A 16,603-nucleotide genomic window follows, 5' to 3' on the forward strand; every position below is an offset into this window, starting at 1 on the left:
TTTGCTCCCGTAATGGAGATAACAATAAAAACAAAAGAAAAGCAAATCTGAAACAAAACAGTTCTTATTGAAATGAGTGATTTTTTGCTGTATTTGAAACTAATATCGGATTCAGTAGCTCTCTTGCATTTTTTGCTATTCATTAAATATTTTAATATCCAGTTTTTCCAGTTTTTTCTATAGCATTCTTCCAGTTTAAATAAAAAAATTATTTGCAACTCTGGTCCCAGTAGCTTACGTCGAGCTTCACAAGAGGGCAAGTCTGATGGGTTATTCCAGGGAAGCATGCGACATGACTACCGAACAAGACACATTTCATCAAAGTGTAGATGAAATGTGAGTGCGCAATCAAGGTTTACACCAATACCACGGATGTGAGCTACCCGTTGCACTGTGTAATCAAAAAAAATTGGATTCAGCTTACGGTGAAATGTAATTACGTTACGCTTACGCTAAGGGGAATAATTACGCTAAGGGGGAGCTGCGTAGCCGCAAGGTTACAGAGTCCGCTTTGTCAAGCGGATGGTTTTGGGTTCGAATCTTAGTAGAACCAGGCCATCCGATGTCAAAAAGGACTTAAGCATGGGTTTATTCTCAGGCTCCCCACCATCCAGTTACCCTTCCTTTACGCTGAATTCTACAATACCTTTGCGTGACTTCCTCAGAGGAAGTTCCTCTTAACAAAAAATAAGTCCCTATTATCAATAAAACTGGCCAGAAGGACGCACGACGAAACTTCTCCAGGGAATTATAAATGGTGATATTTGGCAAGAGGAACGAGTATCGGTATAGTAGAACAGTAAGCGTGTAAAGAAGAGTATCACATTACACACAAGCACTGATGAACAAATAATAATAAGCATGCCACTTCTCAATAGCGGTATTGCTATCAACATAAGTGCGGGATACAGCAGACACCCGGGCATATCTCACAATAGATCGACGATTCTGGTCGCAGTGAGGAAGTCCATACAGGAAAAAAAAAATTACGTTACGCTTAGTGTCAACGGATTCTTTTTGAACCATGCTATGAACTCGCTAATCAAAAGTTGTAGTTCCAGACTGTCGGATAAGGCTTTGATTACCCCGGATATTTTCACATCATTTGCGTAAAGTATCTGCGTACTTCGTTGATATATAAAATGTGAAAAGCAGGGGACCTAAATTGCTTCCTTGTGGGACGCCGGAGAGCTCGGTCCGTCAGGTATAATTTCATCCATTTTATGAGATCACCAGAAATCCCATGTTTCTCGATCCTACTAAATAGTATTCCGTGTTCGTCACTAAGACGGCTTAAACGAAATTCATCGTTATGTTTACGAGAAAACTTATTTAAGTCTCTGAAAAAAAGTTAGTTGCTAAGAGCACCGACATTCACAGGGTTGAATAGCTACAACCTTTATTTTTTCCGGTTTGAGCTTTTGGAGTACACCTGTGTATTTTGATCGCTAGCTGCAAAAGGCTCGACTGTAGTCGGACGAATGGGGGACTTCCATAAAGATTTGCACGTTGCGTCGCGATGTTGTAGATGAAATCACGTTAAAGATAGTAGTGAGATCACTGCTGACTCGATCATAGTTGCTAGAAATATTCGTCGTCAAATCATGAGATCGATACTAATTTTAAAGGAGACAAAATCCACAGAATTTGTGTCCATTCTCCTGGGGACTAGTTCGACAACTGACTATGATTTCCAGATTGAACTTAACCAAAGATGAAACAGCATCGAAAGAGACATGCGGGCGAATACGAGATAAGTACAGCCAAAATTTTTGCTTCTCCTCGGAGTAACTACTATTAGAGACAGACACGATGCTCTCTCCTGAAAGGCTTAGATCCCACCTGAGAGTCACTAACGGCCCGGGCTGACCCATCAAATTTGCGCAGACGCTTGTTTGCTCGTCGTATACCTGACAAAGCTCAGTTTGGTGTTAATGCAGCGGGGATTAAGGCGCCTTCAAGCAGGCAAGGAGTGTTATTTTTCAACATTCATTGGAATGCAAGTTACAAACGTTGTAACTTGCATACAAATTTTTATTCAAGATATTCTGTCTTTTTCCTTCTCAGTGTTATTCTATATAATTTAATCGGTGTGCTTTCAAGCAGGCAGAACGAATAAATCAAATGATACTAAGCTGCTATTCACTAGTGACGGAAAATCTTGAAATCTCGCCCTAAGCAACTGTACTTCACTCTTCTGATGATCACAGGTTGAACAATAAAATACACGAAAGTTCAAATGAATACTTCAGTGTAAGGTAGAATGGTAAAAATACTTAATCGAAATTGAGTTATAAAATCACGTAAAAACAACGATGCAGTGATGCAAATCAGTCCACACATAACTTCCTCACAGTCAAATTGTCCCTATTGTCAATGGACAATCAGGAAGTTTAGATGTAAGTGATTCTTATAACGAAGAAGAGGAAAATTTTTAGATGGAAGCAGAAATAGGTAGCAGTAATGTTAAAAACATTGACTTACTAAAATCTACCAAAAAAAACCGTAAAAATCTGCAATTGAAAACATAAACTATACCATTGTACTCTGGTCAACACAGGTTTTGCCCTAGAGGTAAGACTGGAAATTTACCCATTCCTGTGAATTTCGGTGCCCCAGGTCATTTTAGTTACGCGACAAAAGCTCCCACTCACTCCAACACGAACGTTAAACATGCGCCTCCTTTCACTGTTGAATCGGTGGAGACGCTAAGTTAATTATTTAACAGCCTCCTACCACGTGCTTAGGATGAATTTGGCTATAGATCCAAATCGATAATAATATTCTAGAGAGAAAACTTCCTTCTACAAATTTGTTACATGTAATGGAGCGCATATTTTCCTGTAACCACAAATTAGGGTAACCTACATTTTCGACGAAACTTTTTTATCTTTGCAAATAGAGTTAAGCGATGTTCTACAATGTTGTAGCCCCGTTAGTTTTGCATAACTTTGTAGAAGAAAAATTTTATCTAGAATATTACTATCGAGCTCTAGATCTAAACTTCCTCCTGAGCTCATTCCCTCCATTGATTCAACAGTAGAGGAGGCGCACGGTTAACGTTTGCGTTGGAGTGGGTGAGAGTTTTTATCGCGTAACTGAAATGACTAATGGGGATCAATATTCACAGCAATGGTTGAATAGCTATAATCTTTCATTTTTTTCCGGTTTGAGCTTTAGGCCGCACCTGCAGTTTGTTTGTTGTGATTTAGTAAAATAGCTCTACATCGATTATTTTGAAAGATAGAAAAAAAAACTTTTTTTCGCAAAGTTACGCAAAATTGACAGGACTACAACATTTTAGAACATTGTTTAACCCTATTTGCAAAGATCAGAAAGTAAGATGCTGGATATCATCGAAAATTTGGGTCACCCTTACTTGTGATTACAAGAAAATGTGCGCTCGTATGTAACAACTTTGCTATCGAGCTCTAGATCCAAATTCCCCCTAAGCTCGTTTCCTAGAAGGCTGTCGAATAATTAACTAGGCGTCTCCACCGATTCAACAGTGGCAGGAGGCGCACGGTTAACGTTAGTGTTGGAGAGAGTGTGAGCTTTTGTCGCATAACTGAAATGGCTAGGGGCACAAATATTCACAGGAAGGGTTGAATAGTTATAATCTTTCATTTTTGAGCTTCTAAAGTGCACCTGTGTTGACCAGTGTAATCGAGTCCGACCTGTATTTTGATATTCTTTAATTTTCTGATATTATGTAATCTTTGACATATATGAAATGGTGAAATTTTTTAACATTCTGGACAGTTGTTATTTTTGACAGTTAGTGCTTGACCAATACAAAAGCTAGAAAAGATTTTCAGCCATAATGATGTTTGCTCGATTTCAACGATAACATTGTTATAATCACAATTCTCATTCGAAACTTTTAAGACATTGAAATGAAATTTCAACCCTTAGTCTATGAAGACTATAAAGCTGAACCTATTGAAATATCCAGATAGAACTAGGGTGCAAATTCTGTCCAACATTCTTTGAAGAAACGCTTTCTTTGTCGACAAAAACACCCGCACCTCGTTACCCAATCGCACACATACAGCCTCACACACGCCCATCGAAACCAACCGACAGAAACAGTTTTTCCCATTTCTCGCCGCAGAACATCGTCAGACATTCCGCGTCCGTCCCCGCAATGGTGGTGCCCTTGCCGAATGCTGCACCGTCAGTGGCGCCGGAAGGAACGTGAATCACTTGTTGCATTTCCCAATCGGACCCCCAGGTGGAAGTGAAGCAACAGTTTGTGCAAAAGTGTACCCTTTAGTGACACAGTAACAACAAACACTTTCACAGACACACACACACACACACACAAACACGTCCACAGACAGTGACGGAGCTTGTGGTTGCCACCATGGCGGACTGTTCGTACGCGCGGTGCATCCAGGAACGGCGCTACATCCGGCGTGAGCTGGCCAAGTGGACCAAGAACATGGTGCATATTGTCGGTAAGTACAACTTACTTTATATACTAGCAGCGGCGAGAAGAGGATAAAAAACACCCTTAAAAAAAACCAGCAAGCAAAAAATAATTGATTAAATGACATCGAGAGCGCAGCAGAAGAACGAAATCCCTCCCGTCTGCTTCGGCTGCGCTTCCGGGAAGAAAGAGGGAGGAGGGTGGCCTTAAAGTTTTCATCCAAAACAAGAGGAGGCTTCCTCGCACACCCCCCTCCCCAAGCGATATTATCTTAATTCAGGCGCTGGGAAACTCTTCCCTTTCGGAGATGGCGCCACTGCTCCGAGCGCTCGTTTTCACATTTTCTTCGTCCTCGACAGCGTCGCCGTCGTCGTTGTCGTTGTCGACGTTCTTTTCTAGATGGTTAGTCCGTACAGCTGTAGTGGTGTGTGCAACAAGTGAATTTTAGATTCGGTTTTATGGAAATAGTTGTTATCCCTCCTGCCTTCTGCCGGTTCTCCAGTTGATGCCTCCGCCACCGCCATATTCTTTCCATATAACGACGACGAAAAGTTCCATTTCTTCTCGCACCGTCTGGATCTGACAAAAAATACTCGCTACCACGCCGCGCCACTCCTACAGCAGATTCTTCCGCCGTGGCATGGTTTCGTGCCGGGTATATAAACATCCCATCCCCAGCCCCCTCTCGGTTGCAACCGGACAAAATATAATAAGCTTTTGCGCTTGTGTCAGTTGGCAGCGAATTTTTTTTTCGTCACTATTGCTCTAGTTTTTCTTCCTTCCCAAACACTGCACCGTGTGACGTGCGACGCTGCCAGCTGCAGCAGCAAAAGTTCATCTCTCGAAAACAGCTCCCAAGTTGAAAGATAGGGAGGGAGTGGAGAGAGGAGCCTCCGTCGCTTCCTTCGAAGAGAAACGATTTGGTGGCAAAAATATAACTTCTTCTCTGAAGTTGGAATGGTGCTAAGGTGTGGGAAGAAGGGCACTATCTTGAGCTTTACTTGCCTTCGAGAGGAAATAAGGAAGTTGAAACTGTACCGACGCACAAAAACAACCAGCCATGAACGCTACGCTCGATGCAACAGGCTTCGTTGCTGTGTCGTAGCAAATTCAAACTTCTACAATTTAAAATGGTGCCAAACTAAACGTTCCCACTTGTCAATTAACACTTCAACTAAATCCCAAATTCCATCATCACGAGCTGAATAAAAAAAAACGGTACTAAATCACTTAACAACTTAATCCATTCAGTGGCGGACGGACTGATAGACGACGGACAGGGTGAAAACATTTTTTCAACCCCAAGTCACTTAACCCACAACAAGTTAACACCGAAAACAACTCACCATTCATGGCAACAGGAGAGAGAAAAAAAAAACTGAAAACACACAGCCCTGAAAGAATATCCGAAAATTGAACACAAAACTACCACTGACTAAAAAGCACCCACATCAATCCACCTACCAGTGCTTCCAAACCAAATTAGTGCGGGATTATTTAATCAAAAGTGCAACTTTTCCCTCTAGAGGGGGAAGGCACCCGAAAAGCAGCACCAAATGCACAGGAGCTGCAGTTGAACTTTCCGAAATTGATAGCGAACACAGTGCTGCAGCTTACCAGTATCAGGATTTTATCCACCGACTAGTCGAACGGTATCATCATCGTTCCCGTTTTTTTTTTCTGTGTGGTCTAGGCTAGTTAGCACGAGTTTCGACTTTTTGCAAATGCATCACGGTGAAACAAAAGTTGACAGAAAAAAAAATTCGCTCGCTTTCAATCTGTTAGCATTCCATGGGGGTGGGAATTGTGCAGTCCACATGCTGCATTTCGGGAACTTTCGCTTGATGATAAACGGGTTTGTTAGCATGGCCCGAAACGTTTAACAATTTACTGTGTATATTCTACAAAAAAGTTTTAAGAATTAAAAAATATCCAACCCGTCTTAGTTTGCTATATTTTTAAACTAACTTTAGTACTGTTCTAGTCATGTTTTGGGATGAGAAACTAATACACCTTGTTCTTTTCATAATTGGTCCCAAGTAGATGTCATCATACGTTTCGCTCAATTGAATTTTACGCTGCATTAAAATATTTGAACGGATGCACAGTGGTCCAAAAGTCTTGAAATCATCCTAGCTTAACGGTGTCTCCGAAACAATTATTTATATGAATGACCTGCATAATTTAAAATTATCAAAACTTATGAAAAGTTTACTATATTGGAATTAAAACAAAACTAACTTTTTTTGTGTTGAGAGATAGAAGAATGATTCATTTGGTAAGGTTGAAGAAGATTTGAAAATATGAAACTTTGCTGAACAAACAAAATTTCTATCTTCATTGGGTATAAAGTTATGAAGTATATAAAATGGAAGTTACTCAAAGTTTAGTATTTTGTACTTAATTTTTGTTAGTTGCATTTTACACGAAAACATTGTTCGTGGGAAATGTTGGGGCACACAGAACGCACATTTTTGCATAAGACCAGATATCTCCAGGAGTTTTTCCTAAAAAGTTATAGCATTTTTAAGCTTATTTTTTCGATAACTTTGAGATATAAGTATGAAGAAAAAAGAAGCAAGTGGAATCATGATGTCAATGCTTTCCCTTGTAGTTAAGCTGAAGTACTATAAACTCCTTCAGGTTCCATTTGTCTCAATCCACCCTTATTAGAGTATGGCGAGCATATATTACAGTGGGTTTTCATATATCAAAAATACTCACTTTTTTGTGTTGAGAGATAGAGGAATGGTTTATTCGGCAAAGTTTTAGAACGTGCAAGAATATGAAACTTTGCTGAACAAATGAAATTCTTATTTTTATTAGGAACAGAGTTACAGAGTATTTTATGTAAAAGTAACTTAAAAGTTAGTTTTTTGTACTCAACTTTTGTTAGTTACATTTTACAAGAAAACGTTGTTCTAAAGAAGCATTTGGACGTACAAAACACACGATTTTGTTGTAGACCACACATCTCCAGGACTTTTGCTTACAGAGTTATAGCACATTTCGGCATATTTTTTTGATAACTTTAACAACGTATGGAATAAAGATTAGGTGGATTGGGACGGATTGAACTCATAGCAGTTTTGAGCACTCAAGCTGAACTCTGGTAAAAGTATTGACATCATGATTCCACTTGCCACTTTTTACTTTATACGTTCTCGAAGTTATCGAAAAACATGATTAAATATGCTATAACTTTGTAAGGAAAAGTCCTGGAGATGTGTGGTCCTCAACAAAAACCTGTGTTTTGTATGTCCAAATGCTTCTCTAGAACGACGTTTTCTTGTAAAATATAACTAACAAAACTTAAGTGTGATAAACTAACTTTTAAGTTACTTTTATAGAAAATACTCTGTAACTCTGTACCCAATGAAGATAAGAATTTTGTTTGTTGAGCAAAGTTTCATATTTTTTCACGTTCTGAAACCTTGCCGAATAAACCACTCCTCTATCTCTTAACACAAAAAAGTTGATATATTTGATATATGAAAACCTACTGTGATATATGCTCGCCGTACTCTAATATGGGTGGATTGGGACAAATGGAACATAAAGGAGTTTATACTATTTCAGCTTAAGAAAAGTATTGACATCATGATTCCACTTGCCCTTTTTTAACCTATACGTTCTTGAAGTTAGCGGAAAAATAAGCTAAAATATGATGTAACTTTGTAAGGAAAAGTCCTGGAGATATATGATCTTTGGCAAAAATGTGTGTTTTGTGTGCCCTAACAATTCCCACGAACTACGCTTTCTTGTAAAATGCAACTAACAAAAGTAACCTACAAAAAACTAACTTTTATATAAGTTCCATGTAATATACCTTATAACTTTGTACCGAAAGAAGATAGGATTTTCATTTATTCAACAAAGTTTCATATTTTTGAATTTTCTACAACCTTTACGAATAAACTATTCTTCTATCTCTCGACAAAAAAAATGTTAACCTTTTTATTTTTAGTATAGTAAACTTTTCATATTTTTTGATAATTCACGATTATGCGGGTCATTCATACAAACAAATGCTTCGAAGACACTATTAAGCTAGGATGAAGGTGAAAGGCGGTATGGAATTAAGTTCCACTTTTTGCCTTATTGGACCACTGTGCATTGGGAAACAATTTTGCTGAGGACACCATACTCCTATTTGCTCGCAACTTTTGTAGAGTTTCCTACAGAATGCCCCTTGAAATCATTTTTTTTTCCAATATAACTTTTTCCAATAGTATTCTAAAATTCATTTAATCTAGACATAAGCATTCGTTTTTTGTACAGTGCCTTCGGCAAAGTTGTTTTTTTATAAAGTGTACCACAAGTTCACCGAATACACAGCGGATTTTCATATGTAAAAATGAGAAAAATTAATTCGCTTCTCACTTTTTGATTATTCACAAAATTGCAACTAATATAAAATGGAGAAGCAATAATAGAACAAATTTACTAGGACACCACCACGGCTTCCAACAGACCATTATTATGAAAAAATACACCAAAAGATCTGAGTACATCATTCGATTCATTATGACGGACATGACAAAATAGAGTTTATCTTGGAACACCCCACTTTAAAATCGATATTTTGAATAATTTGGATCAATACAGACAAAATTATAGACAAAAACTGATCTTGAGGATGGTTGTTCCAAGAAAAACTATTTTATCGTGTCCAACGTACTGATAGAAGATCAAAGAATTCATCAGTTATTTTTTTTTTTAAATTTTTTCCAACTTTTCTGTAGGAAGCTAGCTATTATACTGAAAATTAAAAAAAATATTTTTTATCTAACTGTTAGGGGGATTGATCGAAAAACCGAACACGCCAAAAGTAAATCTTTATTCTATAGAACAAACTTGCTGAATGTATTGAGTACATAAAATCAATTTTTCACAGTCAAATCTAAATCGATAACGAGCTTAGTCGAGTCGACGGCCGAACAAGGTAAGGTATAGTGCTCAAGAGAGGGATGGTGAAATACTAGTGAAAATTTTGACGACAACAAAGACGAATATAAGGAAGCCGAACCGACGCAGTTTAAGGTAATTGAAAGCCCCGCATAGACGGTTGACCGTTAGTTGCTCGACAAAAAAAAAACATCCGATACCCACCAAATAAAATTCTCATAGCATCTGTAGTCTCAAAACATTTCTACTTTTAGCACCAAAAGATTCAGTAGGGAATACCCATATTGGATGGTATTCGTCCAGTTTTGGATGTTTTCCAGAATCTGTAATTCGCCATCTTGAATTCCAAAATGGAATCTAGGGCCGTTGCCGGCCTTTGGATATGATCCCGGTTCTAAAAATACTGATGTTGGATGGTTTCCGGCCTTGTTTTAATTATTTGTTTATTCCAAGATATTAAATATTATTCCTACCTAGAGCCCAGTATGACAGGCCAATATGAGTCTTACTGTTCCAGGAGACTCACAGCATATTGAGGTGGGAACGGATGTTACGGTATTCTCGTTCCTTTCCATGGACATTGAACTGAAAAAACACTACTTCAAAAATAAAAATATGAATCCGTTAAAATTTGATAAGGGAACTGCTCCGTTATTCATCTCAGCCCATATATTCATCTCATACAAAATGAAAACACAATTGAAAACAGGAAAAAACGCATATTTTCTAGCTAAATCAATCTGCTGACCCATGGAATGGATTCTTCTTAGTTCACTTTAGATTTCTCATAATTTAGAATCCTCAGAAACTCACTTAAAAGCTCTAAATCTGATATTATAGTCAGGCATCTGCACGCGAAAACTCATCTATTTCAATCACCAACCTCAGAAAACTAAATCCGCGCAATGTTCTATACGGCTACAACGGGACTCGTTCAGCAGCCAACCAAAGTTATCCGCTAGTAAATTTTTTATTTTATTCACTAAACAAAATCACTCACTACAATAAGAATACTTTAATCTATAAAATGTTAACCTCAAATTTCCAAAAAAAACATTGAATCAGCAGCAATATATGAGATGAATTTCTACAATTCCTAAATTTATTTGTATGTATTTTCATCTGTTTTCACTGCGTTGAAAAAAATCAAAAGTTGCCATATCGGTTTCTGTTAATACAAAAAAATCATATTGAAAATATTAAATTATTCCGACATAATTGACATAAATCGACAGCACTGTAGTGGTAACCTAGGTTACCAATTTTGCACGTAAACAACTACAGCGGATATCTAGGTAACCTACTACGACGGGCTGCGGCTACGTTTATTCATGATAATACGATTCATTCATGATTAACTGACTGATGAATATAAGGGCGTCGTGAGATGAATAATTGAGCAGTGATTCAAGTTGTGAGATGAATATGGAAGCGTTGTGAAAAATGGTTTGTTTTACAAAATTTAGGATTAATCCAGCTAAGTTTACTAAACATACAATGCTGAACGATTCCATAAGAGCACGTAAGCGTATTTTGTTTATATGTTCAATGATTTCGTGAAAATTTGGTATTTAATGCATGCATTCTTCGTGAATATCGGCTTAATGAGATGAATAATTGAGCAGTTCCTCTAGTTTATGTCATATTTTCATTTAAAACAATATCAAACGATAGGGTCTCGAACGGTCTAGATCATACTTTTCGCATAAATATTATTATTTAAAGTACAGTACCCATTAGTTACCTTCAATATGTTGCTAAAAGATTCAAAATTGGGTTAACGGTTAAAAAGTTTTTGTGAATTGAAAATTGTTAAAAAGTTTATTTTTGGGTAACCCTTTGACAAAGAGTGTTACCTTAAAAGCCAAACAAAAACTATGAGTCTGAATTTTTTTTTAAACTGAACAGCTATATTGATTTTGATTATGACCGGAGCTAAAAATCGGATAGGTCTTATTTGCATGGAATTGCTGTAAAGAAAGTTGATTGCACTGAGCTTCCGTATTGTCAAACACAATCAAAATCGTATTATATAATTTTTATGATTATTCTTCAAAAAAAAAATAAATAAATAAATAAATTAAATCATATATGATGAAAAAATTCAGCTTTTGTTTTGTAGTTTAAAATTTGAAGTTTATTCTTAGCTTTGGCGTGAAAGAATGTATTTTTCAATGTATTCTTTGCTAAATAATAAAAACGTGTTCGAAGTTCCATTTGAATCGGAAGCACTCAATATTGGAAGAAGAGTCATTGGGTATGGGTGATAAAATCATTAAAAATGAGCTCAAACCACCGCACATTTCGTGGTTGCTCCTCCGTGATAGATCTCAGAACTAGTGAAGCTGTAGTACAAAGAACCATCGTGCGAGGACTAATTTGGGATTCATTTACGATCTTCAATGTACAATGCAGTTACTTCCGCTTTGCATTGTCGTCGGAGACCGAGTTTACCTCTGCATATCCACGACTGCGACGGAAAGAAAGAGTTATGTCACCGTGGTAAGCGACGTAGTCGAACAATTTTGCACGCGAAGTTAACTCATTGTGAGTATCCTCTTTGTCAAATATCGCGATCCTGTTCGGACGACGCGCACTTAAAGCATCAACGACCCGAGGCATCTAAGTATTTTAATATATTTCTATTGCCAATTCTGAGTTCTTTCGAGAAAGCGCTTCGGTTTCGCGTAGCCGTTTGATCAACGTGTTACCTATCGATTGGATTAAAATTACTCCGATTAGTAACGTGCTTATACAGAGTGATTGGTTCCTTGTCGGGAGTATTTCAGGGTTTGGTTACTGACGATTTTTATTAAAATAATGCACTAATTTGAACTAATAACTTTTTACTCAAAAAATTGATTATGAAACCGAAGTGTTATTAGGAAAGTTGTTTTATAAATTATTCTCCATTTTATGAAACTTGATACTTTGTGATTAATCCACCTAAAAGTGAGAAACGAATTTTATTTTGCTCATTTTTGCATATGAAAATCTTCTTCGTTCGTCAAAATTGTAGCACATTTTATGAGGAATAATATTGTGGAAGACACTATACTTCTACCTGCCAATTGAAACGAACTATTGTGGTGTTTTCTTTATAATATTTTATAATGATTTTCTAAAATTTTCCAATGTTCTACAATGTTGTTTGCTATAACAAAACACACACATTCACTGAAAAAAAATTATTCATATCTCTTATATTTATTAAGTTATTGAATATTTCTATTAAAATAATGCATCAATTAACTTACAGATGTCTACACAGAGAGAATGCAAGGGATAGCGAGAGACAAATGCCTATAACTGGATTGAATGATGTTTTACCTATACTTTAATATAGAAATGGTTTGGTCTGCAGTAGGGTGGTCGGTATTACCGACTTTTCGGAAAACCGGTATTACGGTATTCATAAAAATAAAAACCGGTAAAAAACCGGTATTTTTTTATTTCGGATTAATACAAAACAGAGGCGACTCATGGTCTTTGAACCTACTTTTTCAACTACAAAATTATGAAAATCATAGTTTGGAGAAGTAATGACAATCATGTCCGCGAAAAACTGTAAGTCATTCTCTCTGTACTATTTGAAAATAAACTGAAAAAAAAGTAAATATTTACATAAATTGGGATTTGAATTTTTTGCTCAGCAACTCAGGTTGTATCGAAGTACGTGTCGCTGCATAATTTTGTTTTTGCATTTGTTAGTACTTATGCTAGACACTTAATATTTACTGCCGGGTCTCGGTAATTTATTGCCGAGAACGGCAGCACTGTGTGCTTGGTTGAAAAAAAATGACCGCTGTCACATTTTTTCGTAAATCTAGGTTCACCAAATTGAAATTTTGGCACAAAATATTCAAAATCCGAGTATTCAGTTAGATTGAACCGAGATTTACGAAAAAATGTAACAGCTGTCATTTTTTTCTTAACCGAGCACTCAGTGGAGCCGTTCTTGGCAATAAATTACCGAGACCCGGCAAAAAAAATTAAGTGTGTACATTACGATCCAGATTTTTTTTGTAAGATTTGGACAACTGCGACCATTGATCTTATATTTTGTGGTATACGATCCAGATACAACACTGGATAAATTTACCAGTGTTTGGGAAACTTCAATGAATGAATCCAGTGATATTTTTACGAAGAAAACAATTTCGAAACTCATATTAAAAAAATATGTAGATTTTTATTACAATTTTCTTTCACATCGCAGAACTTAGTTTTTAATTAGTGAATAACATTAAAATTCATAGAGAAAAAATATTTGCAACTGTTGAGAAGAGTAAATGAACGAAGAAGAAAATGAAATGAAGATCGGACACGAATTTTCATTTTGCGAATCCGATGCTCTTTAAAATGTTTGTCCAAATTCAGTTGAATCTTAGAAAGCATTTTTGTCAGCTAGAATTATTGCTAATAAATCCGCTGCGGTATGGAAAATGAAACTTTAACCATGCTAGAGCTATTTAAATTTAATTAATAATTTTTAGGTAATTTTCAGGATGACATTCTTTATTGATTCAATATTTCATCCTGTTAACACTTTGTATCATGAGCGACTTGTCCATAACTAGGTTCAACCTGTGCAATGCACATAGAGATGCCAAACAAAAAATAAATTACAAATCCAAAATTTATTTTTTTATATTATTTTTTTAGTTGCACTTTTATACAGCACAAAACGAATAATGACTTGCGTGTTTTCGCGGACGTGTTTGTGATTACTGCCTCAAACTATGATTTTCAGAATTTGTAGTTGAACTAGTAGGTTAAAAACCCACGAGTTGACTCTGTAAGTATGACTGTGTAAAGATTAGTTTTTCTACTTAGAAAATATATGTTTTGGTTTGTTGATATGAAAATTTTGGACATATTATCGATACACACAAACACATCGTCTGATTCCAAGCATAACAAACCAAAAGGAAACTAAAATTGATAAATAGGTAAGCGTAGATTAACATTCAATGTTGCTTCTATCTAAATATAATTATGTATTTTTCAGCATTCATTAGCCTTACAATATTTATGAATATTGTGACAATTTTTTTATTTAAAAAAAATACCGAAAATACCGTTTTACCGGTAAACCACCTTAGCCTGCAGATATTTCCAGATTTTGTAGATATCTGTTAGTAAATTAGTGCATTATTTAAAAAAAAATCGTCTACAATTTCTTAGACATTTTACGACCCGCGTTTTTGAGAAAGTTTTTAGACCTTTTACGGGATGTCTTTGAAACATTATCAAGACTTTTTTTTATTATTTTTGCGATCACTTTGTGATATTTTAGAAACATTATTGGGACTTTTTTTAGAACACTCTAGGTCATTATTGAGATATTCAGAAACCATTTTTGAGACTTACTCGAGATATTTTTCAGGCATTTTTTGAATATACATGAACCAGTTTAGATACGGGTTTGCAACATATTTGAACTTACTTTAGACAGTTTAAATTACACTTTTTTAAAATTGTTGAGGTATTTTAATTACGTTCTTGAAATATTTTTAAACCTTTTTATAACATTTTTTAAACATGTTTAGAACGTTTTTAAATATTCTTTTACCTATTTTTGAAACTTTTCGGGAAAATTTTTAAAACTGTGTTGAAATATTTTTCAGACATTTTTGTCACGGTTTGAAGACACTTTTGAGACATTTTTGAGATAGATACCTATTTAGGAGTCGTGTTGAAAAAATATGTTTTGAGATTTGTTAAGATATTGCAATTACGCTTCTAAGACATTTTTTGAACATTTTGGAGACAATTTTGAATTATTTCTCAGATATTTTAAAAACATTACTGGAATATTGTTAAAACATTTTTGAGATATTTTTGAAACATTTCTGGAACATCAATGAAACATTATTGAAATAGTTTTTGGACATTTTTGTCACGTTTTTGAAACACTTTAGAGATGCTTTTTGAACATATTTGAGATATTATTGAAATATTACTAAATCTCTTTTAAAAACATTTGTTAAACACGTTTGAGACATTTTGCGACGTTTTTGAAACATTTCTAGACCATTTTTAAAACATTCTTGGAAACTTAATGAAAACGTTTTTGAAACATGTGTGAGACATCTTTGCTACGTTTTAAATGAATTCAAGAGATAGTTTTGAAACGTTTTCGGGAATGTTTTGAGTTATTTTAAAGTCATGTTGGGGTTTTTCAAATTTGTTGCAATATTTTAGGTATGTTTTTGAGACGTTTTTCGAACATTTTCGAGATATTTTTTTAACATATTTGAGAAAAAAATTTTGAAAAAATTCTGGGACATCTTGTAAAGGTTGTTGAGACATTTTTCAAATAATTTTAAACATTTTTGAAATGCCTCAAAACGTTGCTGGTACATTTTTAAACGACTTTGAGAAAACATTTTTGGAACATTTTTCAAACATTCCCGAAACGTATTTATGATATCTTCTAAACATCTTTGATAAATTTATGAAACATTGCAGGATCATTTTTGTGACGTTTGGAGTTATTTTGCAAACATGATTTTAAATTGGTGGGAAAATTTATTTCCGTTTTCGAGACATTTTTAAAACTTTTTTTAAACTTTTGTGGGTCAGTTTCGAAATCTTTTTTGAATATTTGTGACAGCCACGCCTTTGAAACACTTTTAGTATATTTATTAGAATGGTTTGGAATTATTTCAAGTCATTTTGATTATTTTTTTTTATTTGTTCAAATATTTTATTTACATTTTTGAGACACTTTTGGACGATATTGAGACATTTTCGAAACATTTTAGAGAAATGCTTCAAACGGTTTCGAAATATTTTGGAAACATTTTTGAAACTTAATTGAAACATATTTGAATCATTTTTGAAACATGAATATAATGAGATATTTTTTATAAATTTTTTAACCTTTGCGAACCATCGCTGTAACACATTTTTGAAACATTATTGAGACACCACGTTTTTGAGACTGTTTGAAATTTTTTTTCTTGACATTTAAGGACATTTTCTGAGACAGTTTTGAGACATGTGTGAGACATGTTTGCAACTTTATATGATGAATTCGTTTGTTTCATTATTGCAAACAATGGTTTAAAATTAGTTTATTTGACACGGCACGATACATTTTCTGTTTTACTGAGCCAAGTACAATTCGTATTAATTCTACGTTAGCAGGGAAAAGAGGGAGGCCTTTTTTTTATTCTCGCAGCCGACTACGAGCTAGTGGGGATTTAAGGTGAGAGGAGGGGAGATACAATTCTTGCTTAAAACAAATTAGGATAT

At 35.3% G+C, this 16,603-nt stretch overlaps 1 protein-coding gene across 6 annotated transcripts in view; it reads left to right on the plus strand.

The window, feature by feature from the left end:
• LOC129720725 (mushroom body large-type Kenyon cell-specific protein 1) overlaps positions 1–16,603 on the plus strand; it is a 487,807-nt gene that overhangs the window by 174,148 nt on the left and 297,056 nt on the right. For all 6 annotated transcript variants that reach the window (XM_055672428.1, XM_055672439.1, XM_055672391.1 and 3 more), the window contains one exon: positions 4,115–4,460. In XM_055672428.1, coding sequence (XP_055528403.1) covers positions 4,367–4,460 — 94 coding nt within the window. In that variant the 5' untranslated portion in view covers positions 4,115–4,366. The remainder of the gene's footprint in view (positions 1–4,114; positions 4,461–16,603) is intronic.

This window comes from Wyeomyia smithii, chromosome 1 (genome assembly GCF_029784165.1).
Source record: "Wyeomyia smithii strain HCP4-BCI-WySm-NY-G18 chromosome 1, ASM2978416v1, whole genome shotgun sequence".
NCBI classification, from domain to species: domain Eukaryota; kingdom Metazoa; phylum Arthropoda; class Insecta; order Diptera; family Culicidae; genus Wyeomyia; species Wyeomyia smithii.